The sequence below is a fragment of the Diceros bicornis genome, chromosome 7 (assembly GCF_020826845.1).
Source record: "Diceros bicornis minor isolate mBicDic1 chromosome 7, mDicBic1.mat.cur, whole genome shotgun sequence".
Classification (NCBI taxonomy): domain Eukaryota; kingdom Metazoa; phylum Chordata; class Mammalia; order Perissodactyla; family Rhinocerotidae; genus Diceros; species Diceros bicornis.
The window spans coordinates 76431476-76454714 of NC_080746.1; the positions used below are offsets into that span (position 1 = coordinate 76431476).

The window sequence follows — 23239 nt, forward strand, 5'->3', positions numbered from 1 at the left end:
GGGCCACCAGGAGTCACCAGCTCCCTAAGTGTCTGGCCCCCTGGGGGAGATCCCTTACTCAAGCTCAGCTGCCCCAGCAAGATGGCACACTGTGGGGTGGTGGTGGGGGGAGGGCACAGGGGGGTGGGGGTGGGGGGGTGAGGCTGGAGCCAGGGCTGGAGGAACTGCCAGGAGGGGGGCTGGAGGCTGGGGGGTGGTCCAGGGGTACTTTTCTTCTCCTTGTGGCAGAGGTTTTGGTTCTCATTGCTGAGTGGGACGTCTCTGAGCCAAGGGGCTCAGCGTAGCGTGTGCAGGCGCACGCACACATGCACACACACACGTATGTGTGCACACACAGTCCTACAGGGCTTGGGGAGCAATGTGACAGGTCTGTGTTTTCTAGGGACTGGGAGGGGGTGAGTCGGGGAGGGTCAAGCAGGTCTGTCCCTTTGCACAAATCCAGGGAATGCCACTGGTGTCGCATTCCACGTGTGATGCACGCACAGCCTGAGTGGCCTCACAGAGCCACCCTGGGGGAGGAGAAGGCAATGTCAGCCTGTGCCCCCTTCCCACTCCTCCAGCCCTCTCCTCCTAATCTGGCTAGAAGGTAGGAAGGCCCCTCCTCCTGCTGGAGGGTGGCTGGAGAGCATGCCCCCCTTCTCCAGGACATCCATCCCAGCTGCTCAAGACATTCCCTGTTCTCTCGTCGTCGTCTGTAGCATACCTGCTTGCCTGGACCCTGACTGGCCCACACAGGGTTCTGGTACCTTGTAAGGGCCTGCTGGTTGGTCAGCAGCCCTGCCCTGGACGCCCCCTGGCCCTGGGGTGACCCCTGCCTGCCAGCAGTGGCATGACAGCTACTTTTCCTGCATCCCTGGGGGCAGGGGTAAGAACAGAGCAGGAGTGTCTGAGAGGGCTCAGCATCTGAGCCCACAGGCAGAGTCCCCGGGCCCTTGGGAGGGGTTGCTCTCAGCCCTGGCCTTAAATTGCTGGGTGGCATCTGCTGCTGGACCTGTAGGGCTAACACGGGAGAAGTGGGCTGGCCAACAGCGAGGGGCCTGGGTGTGACCTGAACGTCCTCCTGCCCCAGCCTTGGCCTCTCTGGCCCATCTGTCAGAGCTGGTGGCCTGCTGGCCACTTTGCCTTTCCTGGAAGCCTCCCACACCTGTCCCTGAGGCTCCCCATGGCTCCACCCACTCCAGGGGTGGGTGAGAGTGTGTGAGAATCTTGCCAAATGGACTTTGGCTTCCCAAATCCGCATTCGCGCCATACTCCAAACATCCACAAGGGGGCGCCAGAGATCTTGAGGGCCACGCTGTGTGTGTGTGTGTATTGCTCCCGTGCACACCCACGAGTGAACCTGTACTAGAAGGGGGCGCACGAAGACTGGGGTACCGGGAGGCAGGGAGTGGAGGCCAAAGGAAATCACACAGACCTGGGAGTCTAGTTTTGCTCCAAATGCTCCATTTATTGCTCTATTCAATGACCACGAGCAAATTATAAAAAGACACCAAATGTCTCTGTCTGCCGTGGAATAAATATTTAAATTCAGCAATAAAAACACGTGGCTCCAAGATAACGCATGTTGCCAGAGAGTCATGCATGCCCTGCTGATGGGCTCTCAACACACGCATGGACACGGGAACACACGCAGAGCTACACACGTGAGGCCCTGGGAAGGCTCTCCCACAGCGACACAGAGACATGTTTCACACAGGTCTGGGGCCAGGTCCCCACCCCACCCTCGAGCTCCCCCTCTCCCACCCCCACCAGGGCCCAGGGCCTCTGGGTTCACAGTCCCCAAATGTCCCCTTTCTCCCCAATGCCTCACAGGCTGGTCACCGCCTCCTGAGGGCATCTGGTACCCAGAGGCTACTCTGGCTGTGATTACACCCCCAACCCAGAGACCTCTCCCTCAGCTGGGATCTCTCCCCACTCAGGAACCCCCCATGCCTGATCTCCAGGTCCCCAGGCCCTCTCCCCATCCTGGTCCCCATAACTGGGAGCAAAATGCAGTCTGCCTGTTGGGAGAAGTGGGGTGGGGGCCCAAGGCTGGCACCTCTGCCTGGGCTGCGCTGGGGCTGGAGCTCATTCCCCCCTTTCTGGGCTGAGGAGACACAGTGTCCGGTACAGACGGCAGAGATGGACTGACAGACGACACGCTGCGGGAGGACACTTGGAGTGCGGCCTGGAAACGTTGTGGATCAAGTAGCCATGGAACCATTGTTAAAAACCAAGGCCCCGGGTCTGCATGGTGTGCGTCAGGCCCTGGGGCCCCAGACCTAGCCTGGCACATCCATACCCCCCCGCCCCACTCCCCAATATGTACAGTAGGAAGAGCTATGTTGGGGGGCAGGGGCCAGGCCGAGGCTGACGGAGGAGGGAGGGAGCAGACTGAAGAGAAGGAAGCAAGAGGGGCAGGGAGCAGGCCAGGACCAAGGCAGGGCCCTGCGTGTGGCTGGAGTGGGGGCCCAGACTCAGAAGACCTCGGGGGAGGAGTGGTCACTCCGGGGCCTGGCAGGACAGCTGCTTCTCGTAGAGGCTCATGACGTGGTGCACAAACTGGTACTGCTCACATGTCTGGATCATGCCGCCCCTGCCGGGCAGAGACGCTCAGTGGGGATTGGGTCTTGAGGGATGGGCTCGGGAGGGTGCCCCTCAAACCCGCGGAGCACCGATCGTTTGTGAGGGGCCTTGTCTTTGTGTAGCCTGGAGAGACCAACCCTTGCCAGCCACTCCCCTCTGCTTCCCCTTGTCCTTCCCAGCTCTGGCATAGATAGGAGGGACAGAGATGACGTGTGCTATCACTCAGCCCGTCCTGCAGCCCACCAGCTGTTTCTCTTCCCTCTTCATTGAGCCACCACTGCCTGGACCCAGCCCCTCAACCCATCTGTCCCCCCTACTCCCTGTCCACCAGTCAGTCCACACCTGCTGTGTCCTCCTGCCCCTTGCACGTGTCAGTCCCTCTGTGCCACCCCATGTGCCTCACCCCCACCCACGGGCTGACCTGTCCTGACGGAGCTGGCACGTGGTCTTCAGAATGTCCACCACGCCCTCATGCCGCAGCTGCTGGCAGCAGATGCTGGTGGCAATGAAGCAGCCAGTCCTCCCAATCCCTGCACTGAGGGCAGAGGGGATGGGCGGGGTGAGGGGCGGGGCAGCCTGGGGTGGGGGGTGCTGTAGAAGGCTGCCCTGCCCTAGCAGGTGGCTGAGGGGACCCACCTGCAGTGGACGATGATGGGGGCGCAGCGGGGCCCCTCCTGCTGGGCTGCCTCCTCCACCTCCTGCACCAGGTGCAGGAGGGGGGGCGCCCGGTCTGGGGTCTTCTGGTCAGGCCAGGACGTGAACCAGTAATGCTTCAGGCCTCGCTCTTCGGTCCCGCTCTGTCCAGGAGACAGAGGCCCACCCCAGGTACACGTGAACTCAGAGCCCACAAACCAGCCCAGAGATGGAGATGGAATGGGAGGGGAAGAACACAGGAGGGAGGACACAAGAGTGGGACCCCTGGCCTCTGCCCTCTACCCCATATTGCCCAGTGGCACCAGAGGCCCAAAGCCAGCGTGGTAGCAGGGGCTGGTCAGCAGCCTTGGCACTGGTCTTCACGTGAGCTCTGCCCCAGCAACTCCAGGATCATCCAGAGAGGCCAAGAGCCCCTTCTCCACTCATTCCTGTCTCCCCCGTTCCTCGTCTTAAACAGCCCAGTCACCCCTTAGTCACACAACCAGAGCCCGGGACCCTTCCTCTCACCTCACTATGCTTTGCCTGCCCACCCCCACCCCCACCCCCGGCAAGTGCGGTCCTTTCCCCTCCCCTCCATCTCCCCTCTCCACCACATGGGCCTTGATCGTCTCTCCACCGGGTGAGACCTCTCCCTCCCCCCGACTGCCCCATCTCCATGGCGGTCAAATGCTCTGTCTACAGCACAGATCTGACATGCTGCCCTCCTGCTCAGAGCCCTTCGATGGCTCTCCTGGCTCTCTGAATACATCCCACTCTCCTTAGTCTTCACCCTGGCAAATAAGACACACAGTACAAGGTCTACCCTTCCAGGCCCATCTCCTGCCCCTGTGTACTGGTAATCGATGCTCCCACACTCCATATGTTTTGTAGATAAGATCTCTGCTACAGGCACATGCATGCGTGTGCACACGCATGCGCACACACACAAAGTTATTCTATCTTCCATGCTCTCACTTTTACTTTTTTCTCTCCCTGGAATGCTCTCCCCACTTGTTTGCCCCCTGGCCAACTCTTACTCATCCTTCAAAACCCCTTCAGTATCACCACTTCTAGGTAGCCCTCCCTGAGCACCCCAGCTGGTAGAGTGTCCTTCTTCTGTGTTCTTACCTATTTCTAGCTCAGTACTTACCATTTTATGGGTTCTCCTTGAGGACAGAGTCCAGCCTTTGGACAGCTCTGTTGTTCCCAGTACCCAACCCAGAATCAGGCCCAGGGCAGGTGCTTGGAAACGCTCATGGATAGAAGTAAATACCCCTAGATCCTAAGCTGCCCCGGTCCTTCTCTAAGCAGGCCCGTGGCACTGCCCCACCTCACCTCAGCCTCTCTTTCTGAGGAAACAGGAAGCTGGCTCCTTGGGCCCCTGGGTTATCTGGCTGGGACAGCTATCATGGCCTCCACCTTCCACCTCCTGGCCCCTCTGTCCTCCAGCAAGACCCCTATCTCGGAGCTGGTCAGGTGGGCACTGCCCTTCGGGGGCTGAGTGCTCCCTGACACCCCGCCTTGCAGCTTCTCTGGTGGGAGGGGGCAGCTCAGAGGCACAAGACCAGGCCTTGAGGAGGGCCCTGTGGCTGCCACATCAGTGGGCCTCCCAGGCTGTTTCTGGATGGGGTGTCAGCTTCCTGGCGCCCAGCTCACCTCCTCCAGCCTTTGGGGTCATTACAGTGGCTCCACCTTCCCCAAACACGGGTCTTATCATTTCTCAAAAACGGAACCCACTAATTCTCCTGATTCCAAAGGAATCGTCTCTTCTATTATGCTGAGCCTGAAAGAAGCACAACTTCAGGGTGGGAGGATACCTCCCCCCATTCTTCTGGGCTGTTGTGTATTGCTCATATTTTGTACGTCTTCCTTTTTTTTTTTTTTTTTTTTTTTTACCTTTTTCTGTAACCACAACCTCCCTGTGCAACCCAAATGCAGCAAGGAGTCCCTTCCCTCTGGCGGACAGACTGGGTACTACAGGCCAGAAGCCCAGCATCCCAGGTGAAGGGACGTTTCTAGGCAGGGTCTCAAAGTCACAATGGACCTTCAGTTTTAAGAACACTCCTTGACTTGGGTGCATGTGAAACAGAGCTGGAAGGCATCATGAATGACAGCGTAGACTGAGAGAGAACCCAATAGCATAAATCACAACTGAGGTTTGGCCCTGCCTCTGGCCCCCAGCCCAATCACCCCTCCCTTGTCCCTGCTTATCAGTGAGTCCTGGCAGTGACACAGGCCTTGATTTCCACTACAGTGGACTCTGGGACCCTGTCCTCTGTGGAGTTCCAATCAGGCCCCTGTCCCCCATCCGCCTGGCCCAGCCCCAGGCCTCACCCTGAGGGAGATGAGCCGCAGCCGGTAATCCTCAGTGTGAATGACTTTCCGCACGGCAATCTCGACACCGTCGTACACCACCTGCTCCTCCGGCCAGTACTCGGTGCACTTCTGCAGGGGCCCAGACCACGCTGCGACACACTCCCAGCTCCCAACCACACTCTCCCCACGCCCCTCCAGGGCCAGCGGGGAGAGACACAGAAGGGCAACAGGTCTGTGGTTAGAGTGCTAGGTTCAAATCTCAGCTTCCTAAGCTGTAAGTTACTTTCTTTCTCTGAACCTCAGTTTCCTCATCTGGAAAATGGAAGTAATACCCATTGTAAAGGACTTTTCTGGAGGTTCAATGAAATGGGCTATTATGGGTACAGACGTAGCCAGTGTCAGCCCCAGCTGGGAGGCACCAGAGCATTGTGTCTGAGATCACGGGCACTGGAGGTGGAGAGGCCAGTGCCAGGCTCTGCCTCTGACCAAATGAGCTCACCTCGCTGAGCCTCACCCTGGCAGCTGAGTGACCACCACCAGCCTCCGAGACTGTTGTAGGGTTAATACGAGGGAAACAAGATGCTCAGCGCAGGGCGCACAGCGGCAGGCACCTGGCAACAGCACACAGGGCCTACCTCGTTCATCTCCTCGATGTTGGTGATCATGACAATGATGGGCGTGTGCTCCTGCCACACCATGCGCCAGAAGTCGCCGACCGTGCTGACGATGGGTCCCTGAGTGGCGATGTACACCTTCTCCTCCCCACCATAGCCCTGTGGTCAGCCAAGTCCAGGCTGTCAGGCTCAGAGGCAGTGCTCCTGGGCCCAGTCCCCACATTAGGCTCTTCCTGGGGGCTAGCAGGAGCTGCACGGCTTAGGGACAAGCCTGGGGGCTGGATCCCATCGGCTCTGGCCTCCCTTTCAGGGAGAGGCCGTCGGGATGGGGCTACGTACCCGGATGTAGTTGGCGTTGATGTAGGAACTCAGAGGGTCGTCAGGGTCTGGCGAGGTCAGACATACTCTGCTGTGAAGGTCTGGGGTGGGGGGAGACAGGTGAGGCTGGGGTGTGACGTGTGCTATCCCTCTGGTGCAAAGCCCACCTTGTCTGGCCCACTTCAGGACACCCACATTTCTTCTGTGACTCTTGAAGTTCCTCCTTTCCCTGCCCAGTAGCAAAACACTGACCCATCCCCGCGGCCCACTCAGGCAGGTGAGGGCCTGGGCTGAAGAGGAGGGGAGAGAGAGAGGCCCTGGGTCACTCCCTCTGTAGCATCAATGCCTGCCCCTGCCTGTGTCCCTTGAGCTGCCCTGTACTCACTGTGTCTCACGTTCTGGAGAGGAGAGAGAATTACTTAGAGTACATATCCTGGACAGCGGGGACCACTAGAGTTTGAGTTTACGCTGTCACTGATGTGCTGTGTACGCTTGTAAAGCACACGGCCTTCCTAAGCCTCAGTTTCCCTATCTGTAATATGGGGGCAAAGATGCCTACTTCCTCAGGTTGTTGGGAAGATAACTGAGAGAACAGCTGCGACGGTGCTATGTAAACCGTAAAGTATTTATAAATACGCAGGGCTGTTAAGACCTGGGGGCAGAAAGCTGAGGGAGAACACTAGGATGAAAGAAGCAAAGCTTCCACATCTGACACGACACTGTAGGGTCTTAGCAGCAGACACACCTGTACACAAAGGGTTTTTTTCCTTTCCAGTCTATTCACATGTCAAATCCCATTGTAACAGATTCTCTTAACATCCTGCTCCTCTTCCTGGGGTAGAATTTGTTTCCAGCCAGAGCCTCTCTGTGTTGACTCTTCTGTCAGCCTGCAGAGGCCGGGCCAGAGAAGCGGGGGGTGGTGCGGGGGGCAGGAAGGTGGCTGGGGGCCTGGGGCCCTGGTCTAGCTTTGTCCCCAGCTCACTGCCTTATCCCTTCTCTGGGCCTCGGTCTCTCTCCTGTACAGGGAGGCTAGACTAACGGCACTTCCGGCGCGCACAGCAGGGGGCTCTCAAAGGCAGTACTGGGGAGCAGCTAGAGTCCACACCACCGAGCCAGAGAGTTGGCTTCAGGTCCCGGCTCTGCAACTCACTCACAGTGTCAATGGGGCCAGTTACTTGATCTTGTGCCTTATCTGTAAACCAGGGACATTCCCCCATCACAACCTCTCTCATCTTGTAGAGGGTAAATGCGTGAACGTCACTGAAGCCATAGACCAGTAACTTAGCCATGCACACAGGACACACTCTATGCAGCAGATCGCTGCTGTATTACTGCCATGCTTACAAGTTCCACTGCAGGTTAACAGGTAAAAAGAAGGATTGTAAACCGGGTAGAACGGGAGGTGACACACACGAGGCTGCTCTCTCCAGCCCCGTTACGCGCCAGCTCTAGGGCCTGAGGTTTTGGCAGGTGATTTGGGGGTGGGGCAGGTGAAGGGGGCATAGAAGGGTGTCATCAGGAGTGGAGGGTAAGTGAAGCAGGCTCGGGGTGACGGCAGAAGAGAAGAGCAGGGAGCCACACGTGGGCCATCGCCCTGCTCCTTGTCGGCGCCTGCCCAGATTAGGGGCCAGAAGTGGGCACTCCTCTGTCCAGACACCGGGGCCTTCAGTACTAAAGAGCTGCTGTGGGGGTGGTCACGGTTCTACTGACCCTCTTGAGCACTGACTCTGTGCCTGGCACTGTGCCCGAGAGCAGGGACTCTAGATAAACAAGGCATGGTCCCTGCCCGCAAGTGTTGGGCAGGCAGACAGGCAGCATGTGGGCTGAGGGAGCAGAGGGGCCCTGACTCAGCTGGGTGGTTAGGCTCCTGGAAGAGGTGGCACCCGGGCTAGGGCTGAAGGACCAGCAGGAGGAGGAGTCAGGAACACTGTTCTGTCCAATTCCAGTGCACAAGGCAGGGTCAGGGGACGTTGGTGAGAGATGAGCTGGAGAGCAACCAGCTGACCAAGGGTCTTCTAAACCACGCTTATAAGGCTGGACCTAAACCCGAGGATTACAAGGGTGACAATGACAGGAGAAGAATGTCAGGACTGGATTTCTGTTTTGCATCATTTTTGTGACAACAGTAGAGGACGGACAGGAGGGGAGAATGCGTAAGTCAGGGGACCAGGCAGGAGATGACTGCAATGATCCACATCAGAGGTGTCAGGGGCCGGAGGGCCACCCTGCCCGGCATGCCCCAGGGGCATCAGGTCAGTGCAGTCTATGTAAAGGGTGCCCCAGAATTGGGCAGCATGGCAGCCCTGACCCCAAACAGTATTTGGCAGTGAGGATGGAGAGAGAGAGCTCGATTTGAGGGATATGCACACAGGCATGCATGCATTCATTCATTCACTCACTCACTCAAACAGGTGCAGAAGGTCCATTATCTGCCAGGCACTATTTTGGTGCCCGAGCACAGTGGCGAATGGACAGAACTCGCTCCCCTGCATCTTGTCCTCAGCGCTGCCAGCTGGGTTACTGGTCACTCTGCATTCTAACTGTCCACGGACCTGTCTCTCCATTAGACTGTGGGCTCCCTGTGCGCAGTCTGTGTCTCACTCATGTCTGAATTCTCAGCCCCTGAGGCAGAAGCTCAGGAAACATGTGCCAAATAAATAAGAGAAGAAACCTCAGGGTGTCCTGGATCTGACCGGCCTCTGCCACACCTGACCTGCCCTCTTGTCACCCCCTCCCCATCCCAGGCTCTGAGGGCACAGGGTCAATTCTTGCTGGCACAGAGAAGACTCACTGTTGGCTCAGGGCAGGGCTGGAGGTGGCTCAAGGCCTCTCGACAATTCAGTGGGGACCAGGTGGAGAGATGGCCTGGCTCCCACCATCTCCCAGTGGCCATCCTGAGTGGCCAGCAGAACCCTAGGTTCTGGGGTACCCGAGCCCCTCCCTCCAGGTGGGGCTAGGTTGTGGGGGCGAGACGAGGGAAGAGGTGAGCAGCCCTGAATAATGCATCCTGGCCTTAAATGGTGCTCTGTTTAACCGGAACTACCTAGAGACTGTGTAACCATAGCAACCACAAGTCGATATTTTAAAAGTTAAAAATAAGTCATGACATCTTACATGTTGCTGGAGATGCTGATGGCAAAACTGCCTTTTTAAAGCCTCGTTACTCCAAAAACCGACCGGAGTAGGTTTGTGGGGCTTCACTTTCAACAAGTCACCTCCAAGCCAGCCCTGGGGCCTGGGGCCAGAACTTGGCAGGGGTGACAGGCACAGAGGGGCTTGATGAAAGTTACCTGAAAATGGCACCCCAGGGCTGGAAGAGGAACATTAGGTCACCTGGTCTAACGCCCTCCAAGGGGGAAAATCCCTCTCAGACCTTCCAAGGGACTGCTCATGCAGCCTTGCTTGAACACCTTGAGTGACGGGGAGCTTACTTCCTGTCAGACAGCTCATGCCCTTGTGGGGTGGCTCTGCCTGTTAGAGAGTTTATAATCTGACCAAACTGAACTCAAGGCAGACAAAAGAACCTCATTCTGGGGTTGCAGAGGCCCAGGATTGAAACTCAGTTCTGTACTTCCCCAGCTGTGTGACTGTGGATGAGCCACGAAACCTCTCTGAGCCTTAATTCCCTCTCCTTAAAATCTGCCAGCTCTGAAGAGATGAAGGGTGTGAAAACATTTCAGTCACCATGTGCTGTCCAGGAGCTGCTGTCATAGTCACCTTTTCTCTGGGTTTCCACAGAGCCCAGCACAACACTTGGGCAGGGCAAGGGTCCAGAGAGTGTGCTGTGTGAGGTGTCTCCCTGCACTGGGCACCCCCACCCTCCATCCCTTGTCCTCCAGTGACCAGTGTCCCATCACCCCTGGAGGCGCAGCTCTGGGGTTAAGGTCTCCCTCAGGGTGAGGGGCACCCAGGTGGGGGCGAGCCACCCGCACCCCCGGGGCAGTGAGTACTCACTGGGAAGGATGGTTTTGTACCGGTTCTTCCGCACCAGCCCAGGAATGTCATATTCTTTTGGGTCCACAAAGTTCATGGGGATTTCCTGTAGGAGGAGGAGATGGGGGTGTGAGCAGCTGAGGGCTGGCCCACACAGGTGTTTGAATCCGGGGGCTGCTGTGCCCCCAGTGTCTAGTCCAGGGGCTGGCTTGAGTGCACACATTCATTCAACAAACATTCACTGTTAAATGAGTTAGTGCGCACAAAAACCATTTACAAGAGTGCCTGGCACACACTGAGGGTATAATAAATGTTATTTTTAAAAATATTTATTTATTTATTTATTTAGTGTGTGTGTGTGAGGAAGATCAGCCCTGAGCTAACATCCATGCCAATTCTCTTTTTGCTGAGGAAGACTGGTCCTGGGCTAACATCCATGCCCATCTTCTTCCACTTTATATGGGACGCCGCCGCAGCATGGCCTGACAAGCGGTGCGTTGGTGCGCGCCTGGGATCCGAACCTGGGCCGCCAGTAGAGGAGCACGCGCACTTAACCGCTACACCATGGGGCCGGCCCCAATAAATGTTATTATTACTATTGTTCATTGAGGGCCAGTCTGGCACATAGTAGACACTCAATAAACGGTTGATGAACGAAAGAACAAGTGACCTGGCCGGTCACTGCCTTCCTCCACACTCCCTGTGCTGCAGCCAAACTGAGTGGCTTTGCTGATCCGTGTTCCCGCCCTGGGCATCCCCACCTCAGGACCTTGGGTTGTGGGGCTCACTCTGGGGTAACGTCCCCCCAATCCTCATCTTCTTATGTCCTGTCCATCTTAAATGCCACCTCCTCTGAGAAGCCTTCCCTGATGCTCCAGCAGGAAAGGAGCCTCCTTCTGAGCTCCTCCCAATCACTCTCTGTGCCAAGAGCTCCAAGTCCAAACTTCTCTACCTGGCACAGAGAAGTGAGGACTTCTCTGATCTGCCCTTTCTTTACCACCAGCCGCTCTCAGGAGACCCACCCTCCAGCTATGCCGGTCCCTTCCCTGTTGCTGACATGCCGTTGTCCGTCCTGCCTCCCAGGCCGAGCGCACGGCATTCCACTTGCGGGGACACTGGTCCCTCTGCTCTTCATCTCTCCAAATCCTTCCCATCCTCTCAGGTCTCACCCTCTCGCCAGCCCTGCCTGCCCCATGTCCTCCAGGACGACTCCCCAGTCCTCTCGTCTCTTCACTCCCCTTCTACTGTCCACATAGGTTAGCACCTGATGGCACACAATTGTAGAGTGCTCATTGTTTTGGGACACACTAAGTTTGGGCTTTGTAAATGAAGATCATATACTCACCTTCTAGGATTGTTGTGAGAATGAAAAAATAAAAAACATGTGCAAAAGTGCCCTTGGAGTGGGTGTGCAAACTATGTCCCTTTGTCTCTGGGCAAAGTCGACAGGATCCACTGAACAGGACAGACACAGAGGACGCAGCCCTTGCTTCAAGGGGAGGTGATGGCATGTGAACTCAGAGAGGGAGTGAGGCTGGGGTGGTCGAGAAAGGCTTTCCAGAGGCATCCAGGGCGGGACGATGTGAGTAGAGGCACAGGGGGTGGCTCAGTTGAAGTGGATAGTCCCTGCAGGGCTCGGGGGGCACGAGGCTGGAAAGGGGGCTGGGGCCAGCCCAGCTCGGGTAAGGCAGGCAAGCCAAGTCCTGGAGAACTCGGAGCAGTGGGTCAGAGGGTGATGGCGGTCTTCTCAGAGGGGAGAGCCGTCGGTCTGGGTGGGGCGGGTCCTGGGGCGAAGGGAGCTGTGAGGGAGGCACGCGGGTTCCCCACCCCTCTGGCTTCCCCCAGGAGGGACTCCCCCCAAGTATCACGGCCTCTCGCCCATTCCTGCCCACATAGGTGGGCGAGTTCCCTGCTGGGTGTGTTTGACTGAGACACTGGGCTTTTGGGCTCCAGCCCCTGCCTTCTTCCTCCTCAGGGCCCTCCTGCCAAGAAAGAATATAGGGGCGCCCCGTGGGGTGAGGCCGGCGATGTGCCAGCACCGCGCAGGGTGGGTGGAAAGTGTTAATTTTGCGGTTGGTATTAGTGTGAGTTGGAAGCTCACTATTGCTACATACCTCAGCCTCATTTCAAAGCCAGCCTTTACCAACAAAAACAAAGGTGACATTGTGATCTCCGAGGTCTCAGCTCTTAACTGGTTGAGCGCTCAGGCAGGTAAAGCCGGGGTGTCACTTATTGGGCCCCTCAGGGTCCAACAGGAGGCAGCTGGAGGCTGCTGCAGAGGGCTGGGGGGGAGGTGACTAGGACCACCCTAAGCTAGAGCCTAAGCCAGGTGGAGGGATTTCAAAGGAGGACGAACAATGTGTGGTGACGTCGGGCGAGAAGAGAGTGGGGAAACAGGACCATCCGAAGAGAAGCATTTCTGCGGCTCTCGAAGCAAAGCACTGGGCAATAAAGGTCGGGAATGCCGCTGTACACCAACCCCCCAGACTTGCACACGTTGCTGATCTCTTTAATCCTTGCAACATGCCTATCTTTTTTATCCCCATTGTCCAGATGACGCCGCTTGCCCAAGACCGTGGGAGAGCTGAAAACGAAATGATGCTAAGCCATCAGATGCTGAGTTCTGGGGGCCCCGTTCCACTGCTTTGCGAGATGGGTGATCGACGTGAGCAGAAAGGGCTGCCCACCGTAGGGGGGCTAGCGGACTCACAAAGAATTCTGCCTGCAGCAGGAAGGGGTCCAGGGCCTTTTCATGAAGCTCCTGGGCCTGGAGGACGCGGGAGGCGCTGAGCAGGTACTCGCGGGCTGACTCCTCGCGTGGGGACATGAGATAGCCGAAGCCTTCCTCGCTGCAGCCTGGCGTGCACATGTCCAGGGTCAGGGAGACGTTGGAGCCCCTCCTGGAAGGACCGGGAGAGGGGGAGTGAGTATCGGGGGCAGTGAGGGGCATCCGCTGGGGGCCTTGGAGCAGGAAGACGAGTGGGGGGCAAGATCAGGACTGGGGAGGGATGGGCTCCCCGAGGAGGAGTGGGAGTGTGACAGCATCCCTGACGTAAGGAGCACAGTCTGAGCCCGAGGCTTAGGCCTGACATGACCCCCGTCTCCTGCCTCCTTCAGTGGAGCAGCTGAGTGAGGGCTGGGGCCCCAGGAGCAAAGGTTCCATCCCAGACAACCTCAACACAGCCCTCCCCCGGACTCTCCTCTGTCATGGCTGGAGGCGGTTCCTGGCCCTGTGGCCCCCAGAAGCTCACAGAGACAGGGCACCTGCCTAGAGCAGAGAAGCCGGGCTCCACCCTCTGTATCACAGTCCTGGGCCCGGCCACCTGGGATGAGGTTGCCAGTGAGGTAAGGACATCTCATCTAGGAAAGCCAGGACCCTTGGCCGTCAGGGAAAGAAAGTCCAGGGGCAGCACAGCAACAGCAAAGATGTCTACACTGGACAAACTCTACTGTGTTCAGGGTTTAAAGGCACCTAACGGGAAGGGTCCTCATTATATAGAAAGGGAAACTGAGTCCCGGAGAGAGTACAAGAATTGCCCAAGCTCTCACCATAAGGCGGTGGCAGAGCTGAAATAAGAAGCTAGGTTTTCTGACTCCTCATCCCGTGCTTTTTCTTTTTTTTTTTCTGTGAGGAAGATCAGCCCTGAGCTAATATCCAATGCCAATCCTCCTCTTTTTTTTTTGCTGAGGAAGACTGGCTCTGGGCTAACATCTGTGCCCATCTTCCTCTACTTTTATATGGGACGCCGCCACAGCATGGCTCGACAAGTGGTGCGTTGGTGCGGACCCGGGACCCGAACCTGTGAACCCTGGGCGGCCGAAGCGGAGCGTGCGCACTTAACCACTGCGCCACCTGGCCGGCCCCATCCTGTGCTCTTTCCATGACATCATGTCAGCAAGTCAAACCTGGTGTGACCTGGCTTACCCAGTGAGGCTCTGAGAAGAGGGTGTGGACACCTCCCAGAGAGCGCTCTGCAGAACACTATGAGACACTATACGGGAGTCAGGTTCTGTGGTCAAGTGACTTTGAGGAATGCCACACACTACCCGCTTGTTGATTTACCACGAACACAAGCATGTTAAAGGCCTTGACAGGTCCTGCAGTAAAGAAACGTACGCAAGCTTACTTGGGCACAGGAGTGTGTGTGAGTGTGCACGTGTATACACCTGTGTATGCCTATGCGCTCGTGTGCAGCGACAGTATTTCTCAGCATTCACCTTGGGGTATTCTGATCTACATGAGCCAGAACCAGACCTGAAGGGTGTGTGTCTACGCTGGCTAAGCTATGAGGTCCGCTCTGTCCTGGGCACGGTGAGTCTGAGTCAGGCACCTGCCCTCCTGAGCAGGAGCTGAGAGATCCAGGGCCCGTGGAGCCCACCCCTCCTCCACCCCTCCCACCTCTCCTGCAGACCCATGGACTTGACGGTCAGGGAGGCGGGGTCGGCCTCAGGCTTGATGTCCATCACGCAGTCGAACACAGGGGTCTCGGGGACAGGGTCCAGGTCCAGGAAGTCGTCCTCAACCTTCTCCTCCATCCACTCCGAGTAGGTGAAGGAGGGCTGGCGGCTCACCGACTGGCGCCTGTCCTCGGGGGGCAGTGGGGCGGGTGGCTCTGGGGGAGCCCTCAGGAGGTGCCACATCTAGTTGGGGGCATATGGCATCATGGACCTGGGACATGCCGGCTGCCCCTGGTGACTGGGTGCCCATGGGATTGAGCCCCTGCCCCCGTCTACACAGCAGCACCCCTCACCTGGACGGGAGGCTCCACCCCCCCTTGTCCTGCCTGCCCCTTCCCTCCCCTGACGCTCAGTTTCTGGTGCATTGAGGTCTTCTTGGGGGGGTGTGGGGTTCCTACTCCAGTCTTCTTCCCGCCTCAGCCCCTCTCCCCCTGGAACACTGCAAACCAACTTTGAGAAGGAAGGTGACTCAACCCCCAGGCTGGGCCCACTGCGAAAGGAGACAGATACCCCGTCCCCAGCCCCACCCAGAATGTCTAGTCTGTGGGTCAGATGGGAGCTGGTGGGGATCGGGCCAGAGGAGGGGAGCCCCGAGGTGGGGTCAGGAGGCGCCTCACCAGGGTGGTGACGAGGACCACAGTCAGAGAGACCAGCAGCAGGCTGGGGACTTCCCAGGTCCCAACGCCCAGCCAGGCCTGGAGGAGATCAGACAAACAGGTCAGGGTGGTGGTGGGGGCCTGGTTCTCATCTGTTTCAACAGGGACAGAACCGAGCTCTGAAACTTCGGAGCAGGTCTGGGGGGTGGGCAGGGAGAGGCGCTGTAGGGGCTGGGAAGTATCTTCTGAACTCAGAGGAGCCCCGTGCGGGGGCTGGCGGGACTGGAGGCCCCCAACAGCTCCCTCCTCCCTGGGGCTCCCGCGGCTTACTCACCAGGGGTCCCAGCTGTTCCAGGAGTGTGAGCGAGGAGGAGAGGAGGTCTGTGGCATTCTGTGACCAGAGGGGGCCATAGCCGCTGAGCCAGAGCATCCCGCAGGCAAGCTGGGGCAGCCAGGGACAGCGGACTGAGTTCGGAGCCCTGGCTCCTTGCCCCCACATCCCCCTCCAGAGTGCACTTCAGCCTCACCCAGGCCCCCTAAGGTCCAGATTGCTCCGCTGAGGGAAGGGCCAGGTACTGTGCCCAGAGAAGGCCTCAGGACTCTCCCTGGGGAAAAGCCAACCGAAGGGAGCCAAGAGAAAGCCCTTTCCAGAGGGGGCCCCCAGGTACACGCATAAAAGGGGAAGTCTCCCAGAGCCGCCTCCACAGACAGGAAGTCCTCAGAGAGACCCCTGCAGGGGCCTGCGCTCCTGCTTCCCGGCTTGGGGAGGGCAGGCTGTGAGAGGCTTAGCCATTGAGGCTGTAGCTCAGGACTCCCGCCTTCTCCTCACACCAGCTCGAGGCTGGGAGTCACTGAAGGGCACCAAGAAGGCCCCTCATCCCTCTGTATCCCCAGGCGGCCATCTTGGGAGGCAGTGGAGGGCTGTCCCTCACCCCGCCCTCTCTCCAGGCCCAGCCAGGCCTGCGATGTCCTTACCAGGAACTGGGAGGCAGCCAACAGGCACAGGCTGCTCCTGACAGTGAGGGAGTGGCTCCCGGCGCCTTGAGGTGGCGGCTTCTGAGCCGGCTCCGAGGGCGGTGAAGGAGCTGGGGGCGGTGGCATCTCTCTCTGCGAGTCCGAGAGCCCTTCGGCCTGGTCCAGCGCCTCCATCACTACCGGCTGGGGCAGACCTGCGGAAGGCGGACACGCGGGCCGATGACTCGGGCGCTGCCGAGCAGGGCGGGCGCTCCTTCCGGGGCTGCTGTGCTCCCCTCAATCCGGGATCAGTCAGCGCGGCTCCATCGCCAGCAGTCACCCTCGGTTAGCAAAGCAATATTCACCTACCTTCGTCAGAAAGAGCTCAGTGTGGGTGGACAAATTATTTCTCTTTTATTTCTCCAGTAACAGAGTTAAAATGGCAGGAGGTTTTTCAGAGTTAACTTCGTTGTGTTTACGCAGCTTCATTCTTTCCCATTTCTTAAGGAAACAAAAAAACCACCACCTCAAACTCAATTAAAAGAGAGAGGAAAACCAGGTCGTGACCCTGAACAGTCCACCCACGGCTGCCCTCTGGTTTTTTCTCTCTTGTGGTCTGTGTCCTGACTGGGGCTGGAGGCTGGACTCTTGACAAGGTCACAGCCACGTGCCCCTTCCCCACCTCAACACCCTACACTGAGGTGGGTGGGGTGGTCAGGGGGGTGTGGAGGACAATCTTGGTACCAAATGTTTGAGATCCAGTTCTGGGTCTGTTCCTAGTTGTGTGACCTTGGTGGAGTCACCCCCTCTCTGGGTCTCAATTTCCACACTCGGAAAATGGGGGTTGGCCTCAACCCTTGGTTTTCTAATTGTGCGTTACGAGCCCTAGGGTTTCCCCAGGTGCACCAGGAATTACCAAGTGTGCTGAGTCCCTATGCCTGTGCCTCAACCGTGGAAGTTCTGCTCATTCCCATTCCATACACTGGGTTTCCTCTAGGATTATTTCAATGCAGGGTTCCACTACTCTAAATGTCAGAACACCACTGGCTTAGATCTGAGGGCTTGGTTGCAGCGTGGGGATCCCACCAGCAGCCACCTTGGGGAGTCCTGGATGTTGGAGCCTCCCATCCAAACCCACCTGGTTCCGTCTATTGCCAGGAAGAGAGGGACCTGAGAAATGGATGTGTAGTGGGAGTGGGACTGTCCACACACCACCGTGTATATGGACAATGGCCTCCTTTTCTGGTTGGGCGACAATGGAACACCCATAGCCAAGCCCACATGAGGCCAACATAGCTGTCTGTCCACGCGCGTGCTTGCTTGCTCACGAGACACACGTCACCGAGCATCTCCGGTGGCCTGGATCAACAGTGCAGTGCAGGGAGCCCGGGTCCTGGAGACAGCGGTGGTTCTGGCACAGGCTCCTCCTCCCCCGATGCTTACCCTGGACGGCTCCCCACCTGCAGTGGGCCAGCCCCACTCCTTGCAGTTCCTCACCTGAGCCCATCCCCTGGGCTCTGTACATACTATTCCCTCTGCCTGGAGCATCCCTCCAACACCCTGCTCCCCTCCCTGGCCCCCCACCTTAGCCAAGTCAACTGCTACCCATCTGGTAGTACTCCATCAGAGTCACCTGAAGTAGGTCCTCCTGCCATATACGCCTAGTGCCCTGTGCCTCCTCTACATACACCAGCAGCAACGAGACACCCGGATGGGCAAGGCCCTACTCTGAGGCTTCACATGTGTTAATTTAGTCACTCTTCACTGTACCTACAAAGCTGACACTCCTATTATCCTCATTTCACAGAAGAGGAAGATGAGGCACAGAGAGGTTAAGAGACTTGCCCAAGGTCACCTGGCTAATGAGCGGTCGAGGGGGGTTCACACTGAAGCAGCTAGGCGGGCTCTGGGCTACATTACACCCACTACGGTCTGTGAAATTATTTGTTGAATACCACCTCCCCCACTCGTCTGTAAGTTCCGTGAGAGCAGGAGTGGTATCAGATTTGCTCCCCATGACTGTCCATGGCGTCTAGTGCAAGTACTGCCTGTGAGTCTGCAACAAACACTTATAAATGAGCGAATGATGACGGGCAAGTGATAATCTTTTACTCGGTTTTTTTAACAAACAAATGGGGATAATAACACGTTCTTTGAAAAGCTGTGATGAAGACTGGAGATACTATCGATGAAACACCCAGCATGGCACGTGGCATCTAGCAGGTGCTCAATAAATGTCACATGATAATCAGAACAATAACAAAGGCTCCAAGTCCCGGGGGTAAAGCAGCCCAGGAGACACAAGTTCACAACACAGTGCATTAAGGGAAAACTCCAAGTGCTGGCGGAGCCTAAGGGCATTGACCTTTGCCCACGGAGGCTACAGTTACTACCACACGAGCAGCCGGCCCGGATGCCGGCCAGCAAGGTGAAAAAGGAAAAGGGCTGCTAAGAGATGGATCCTGCAGGAAGTCAAGAGTTTCTACTACCGAGAAGCGGAGAGTGACTACTCAAGTGACAAGGTCTCCACCCACGTCCTTGGACAGAGCAGTCCACGGGTGATGCCAAACATGGATGGTGGGAGGGGTACAGGCCGGGGGGCCACTGGGCTTGGTTCTGCAATACACACTCGAGGCCTGTGGGCAATCCCTTCCCCTTCCTGGATCGCAGCTTCCTTATCTGAGAAGAGGGGCTAGCGCTAGAATTCAGTGCTTCTCAAATGCTTCTGCCGTCCTCAGAGGAGAGGGGATGTGGGTCTTTGGGGAATAACAGCCAGCTCATGTGATCTTGGACTTTGCCGCTTCATTTTAAAACTCATGGGTGCCCTCTGTTCTAGTCTCTGGTATATCTGTACTTGTTTAGATATTAAAATAATGTTTTTTTCCCTCCCAAAGCTTTGAATCAAATTGATGCTCTAGGAAAATGTGCTACACTTATCCTGGGCTTTGCCCTTGGGGGTACATGCACCCCAGGCTGAGAAGCACGGAACCTGCCTGCAGTAAACCTCACGCCACTGTTACAGATGACTCTGGAGATGAATATTTAATAACCCGGGAAGAAATTCCAATGGTATGGAGCGAGAAAGGCAAGGTTACAAAATAGTACGATCTCCTGGCCTTAAAAATGAAAACTATAACGGTGCGTATATAAAGGGGGAGAAGACCCTGTGTAAGACGGGAGGTTAACACGAAATAGTGCTGGCAGGGCATGCAGCCCAGTGAATGCCTGGCACACAGTAAGTGCTTAACAAATGTCGTACATGGTAAATGGGAAGAACAGAAGCCAGGTAACAACAAGGCTTCTTTGGAGGAGGGTGAAATTAGAGGTGATTTTTTTCATTGTTTATATATCCTAAATTTCCTCCAATACATACATACACACATAGATAAGTATATACATATATACACATATAGATATATTTATTTGTAGTGAGGAAAAAAGTATTTTAAAAAAGAGACCACCATCTTGAGTTCAGATACCAAGAGGCCTCATTAATACTCCCAGGTTCTGGGCCCTGACTCCCACCTGTCACCTCAGTGTCACAAGGGGGTCATAAGAGACTGAGAGCATGTGTGTGGCTCTGTGAGACCACCCAGCAGCAGAACAGCCACTCAGAAGTCAGGCCCCCGATGATGCGGGACCATCACTCCTGCGTATGAAGGACGGCAGGTTCCTCGCCTCGCGCCTCGTGGGGGTGGAGCAAACTGCAGGCTGGCAGGCCCTGTATGCACAGCTCAGAGACAGAGGTGGAAGCTGTTTTTTTATTTTTAAATCCACAGGGTACCTGGCAGCCCTGGGGGCCAGATGAATCCAACTGACGAGGATTCACTGAGTGCCTGGGAGATGCCTACCTGTCAGAGCAGCGTTTGTTGAAAAGCTTGTCTGGGCAGAAATGTAACATTTCTGTACTCAGGAAGATACATTTTCAAACACATACTACATTCTGCATATAATTTTGGAGGGCACCCACGGACCCCAGGTTAAGAAGCCCTGGTCCTGGTCAGGGTGAGGAGCAGAGGCCTGTGATAGACAGGGGTGGAGGGGGTGGGTGGAGCGCTGGGCTGATTTCAGTCCCTGCTCATTCATGGGTGAGTCCCACACACATTTATCGAGCAGCAGTCGTACACCTTGCAAGCGCTGGGCTAGGCTCAAAACAGTCCGTGCCTGCATGGACCACCATGGTCCTGGGCCTCTTCGTCCTTCCGTCCTCTGGTCTCACTCCTAGAGATTACGTCAGCTTCTTCCTTGCCCGCTCACCCTTCCACTCACTATCTTGTTCTGGGAACGGCAGTGCCACCTCTCCGGGCAGGCTCCGTGCAGTTCCCAGGCGCTTCTGCACACGCAGTTCATCTGTTTCCCTCGGCAGCCCTGTGAGGTAGACATTATCATCATCAGCCCGTTTTGTCGGTGAGAGGCGGCTGCTTGTGTCAAGGGCTGGCTTTTCAATAGTTTACAGCGAGCGAGCTGCATTGCCACGCGTGAAACCCTGACTCAGAGGCAGCTGCTGACGGTGACTGCACATCGGGCTCCTCGACTCGCCTCTTGCACAGGGTGAAGGGGATTTTCTAGGCATGGAAATCGAGGCTTAGTGAGGTTAACTGGCTTGCCCAAGTAAGTGCAGACCAGAAATTTGAACCCAGGGCTTCCTGACACCAAGTGGTCTTTCCAATTTGCCATACTGCTTCTCAGGAAAAGGCTACTGCAGCAAAGGCAGGAGGATGGTGAGAGCCCGGGAGGGAGGGAGGCAGGGGAGGAGGGAGTCCCTGCATCTGGGGGAAATTGGAACCCTAACAGCTGCATGGGGTGGTGGTGGTACAGCTTTCGTCCCTGATCCCTGGCTCACGGCTCTGCAAAGGCTACACGGCGCGGAGGGAAGAAGGACTGGAAGGCAGGAGCTCAGTATCCCAGGCCAGATCTCTAGGGACCCTGAGTAAGCCTGCAGGCAAACGGCCTCCAGAGCCTCCCTGGGGCATGTGGAAACACCGTGATCCCTCTCCTGTCACCTAGCGCCCCAATCCCACCACTACACTCCGCAGCAACCGCGTGCCCCGGGGCTGGTGCTGCCTGAGCTCCAGAACCCGTGGCTGCTCCTGTCAGTGACTCATCCTGGGCGCTGCCAGGCTGCCAGCCCACTGGAACGGGAGCGGAAGGCTGGCCCAGCCTCTTCCTGTTTACGTGAGGAGGGAGGTTCTGTCCCATTCAGCTTTTCTTCCCTTCCCAAACAGGGCCAGGAGTGACCTCCCAGCCACGCCCACATAGTCACAGGGGGCCCTGACCAACAGAACATCACATTCAGTCCTGCCCGGGCTTCTAGAACCACAGATGGCCAGAGCCTGACAGGCCCTGAGGGGCATCTGGTCTAGTCTGCTAAATTCTCAGATGGGGAAACTGAGGCCCAGAGAGGGGAGGTGGCTTGCCCAAGGTCAACAGCCAGCCAATGGCAGAGCCAGGAAGTTAGCTGCTACCATGTCCCCCATCAGCTAACACCCTGAGTGTCTACGACGTGCTAGGCTACTCCAAGTGCCTTACAGATATTAACACACTTAACCCTCACGACAATCCTAGAAGCAGCTGCTACTCTAGAAGTAGGTGCTACTCACGCTCACTTTACAGATGAAGAAACTGTGGCACAGAAGTCAAGTCACTCGGCCAAGGTCAGCTAATAAACGGGTAAGCGAAGACCAGAACCCAGGCAGTCTGTCTCCAGAGCCCACGCCATTAACCAACACACTAGACAAGACTCACTCAGGAATTCTGCTCTCGACGCCACAGCATCTTTGAGAAATCTCCAACACTTCCGCCCCTCAATGTCTCAAGAAGTATGGCGTCCTCCACCTGGGAGATGGTGCCGGGCTCCACAGCCCATCACTGTGTCTGAAACCTCGCCATCAGACATGGACCCTTGTTTATGGGACTATTGTTCCTCCTTGCCGTGGGTACAGAAGAGAGGGGGGAACGATGGGGGGTAAGCCTGAGCAGTTTTCTACCAGCTTCTCCCTGGGGAGGGTTAACCAACAGGGAAGACTCACCCTCCATTACGCTCCTACTCTGGCAGCTCTGAGCCGGGCACACCACGAGCCTTATGCTATTCGATACCCACAACCATGCTGTGAGTTAACGTTCGTGCCCACATCTCATACGTGGAGCTGCAGAGGCAGAGAGAGGTCCAGCGACTTGACCAGGGTCACAGATCCAGGAAGTGGCAGAATGGGGAACTGAACCCAGGCCTGTGGGCCTCCACATTCCATGACCTTCCCGCTATTCCTGGAAACCCACAAGAGGATGGGGCAAGGCAGGCTGACGAGGCCTATTTTGAAGTTTTGCTTGGGTAGTCCTGAATGCAGAACCAAGTGAGGGGCTGCCAAGGGAACTGAGAAGGGGTGGAAACATCTAGAAGGAATATGCTTGATCAGCCATTTCTGCCATCACCATCATCACACTCCTCAGCACTGCCCTGGGCTCTGAGAGGAAGAGCTGGCCTTGCTGGGCCGGGGCACCGCTGTGGTCTCTGTCCTCTCCGGGAGAGGGTGGAGTGGTGGCCCCCATTTTCTGTGACATTTTGGGGGGTGTGTAGCAGGAAAACTAGGAGGCAGAGGGTAGGTGCTGGGGGAGGAGACGTTCCCGGGGAGGAGAAGATTCCCAACAACGGTTTCACTTGGCAAACATTTCCTGAGCACTGCTCTATCCCTCGGGACCTATGCGTCTCCATCCCGACGCTTACCAGCGGGACTCCTCAGAGCGAGAACAGCCCTGATGAAAACACTTCTAGCCCCTCTGGGCAAAGGCTGAGGGTGTGGGGCTCTGGGAATTCACACCGGCTCCCCACAACCCCTCCACCTCACCAGTCCTGCT

General features: G+C 56.8%; 1 protein-coding gene across 1 annotated transcript; it reads right to left on the reverse strand.

The window, feature by feature from the left end:
- Nucleotides 1-2299: 2299 nt before the first annotated feature.
- PTPN5 (protein tyrosine phosphatase non-receptor type 5) lies at nucleotides 2300-22423 on the reverse strand. Its single transcript, XM_058546310.1, has 14 exons — nucleotides 22417-22423; nucleotides 20645-20755; nucleotides 16409-16602; nucleotides 15768-15875; nucleotides 15455-15532; nucleotides 14779-15020; nucleotides 13090-13279; nucleotides 10401-10485; nucleotides 6468-6547; nucleotides 6150-6287; nucleotides 5533-5643; nucleotides 3202-3362; nucleotides 2987-3100; nucleotides 2300-2575 (listed from the first exon to the last, which is right to left on the reverse strand). Exons 1-14 carry the CDS (start codon nucleotides 22421-22423, stop codon nucleotides 2482-2484), a joined length of 1713 nt encoding a protein of 570 aa, XP_058402293.1. The 3' UTR covers nucleotides 2300-2481.
- Nucleotides 22424-23239: the final 816 nt, after the last annotated feature.

Excerpts from the sequence above, each read along its gene's own strand:
- PTPN5 (XM_058546310.1), bottom strand. Across the intron at positions 3,363-5,532 it reads TGCGGCTCATCTCCCTCAGG|AGCGGGACCGAAGAGCGAGG; the intron begins GTGAGGCCTGGG and ends TCTCCTGGACAG. Across the intron at positions 2,576-2,986 it reads TGCCAGCTCCGTCAGGACAG|GGGCGGCATGATCCAGACAT; the intron begins GTCAGCCCGTGG and ends TCTGCCCGGCAG.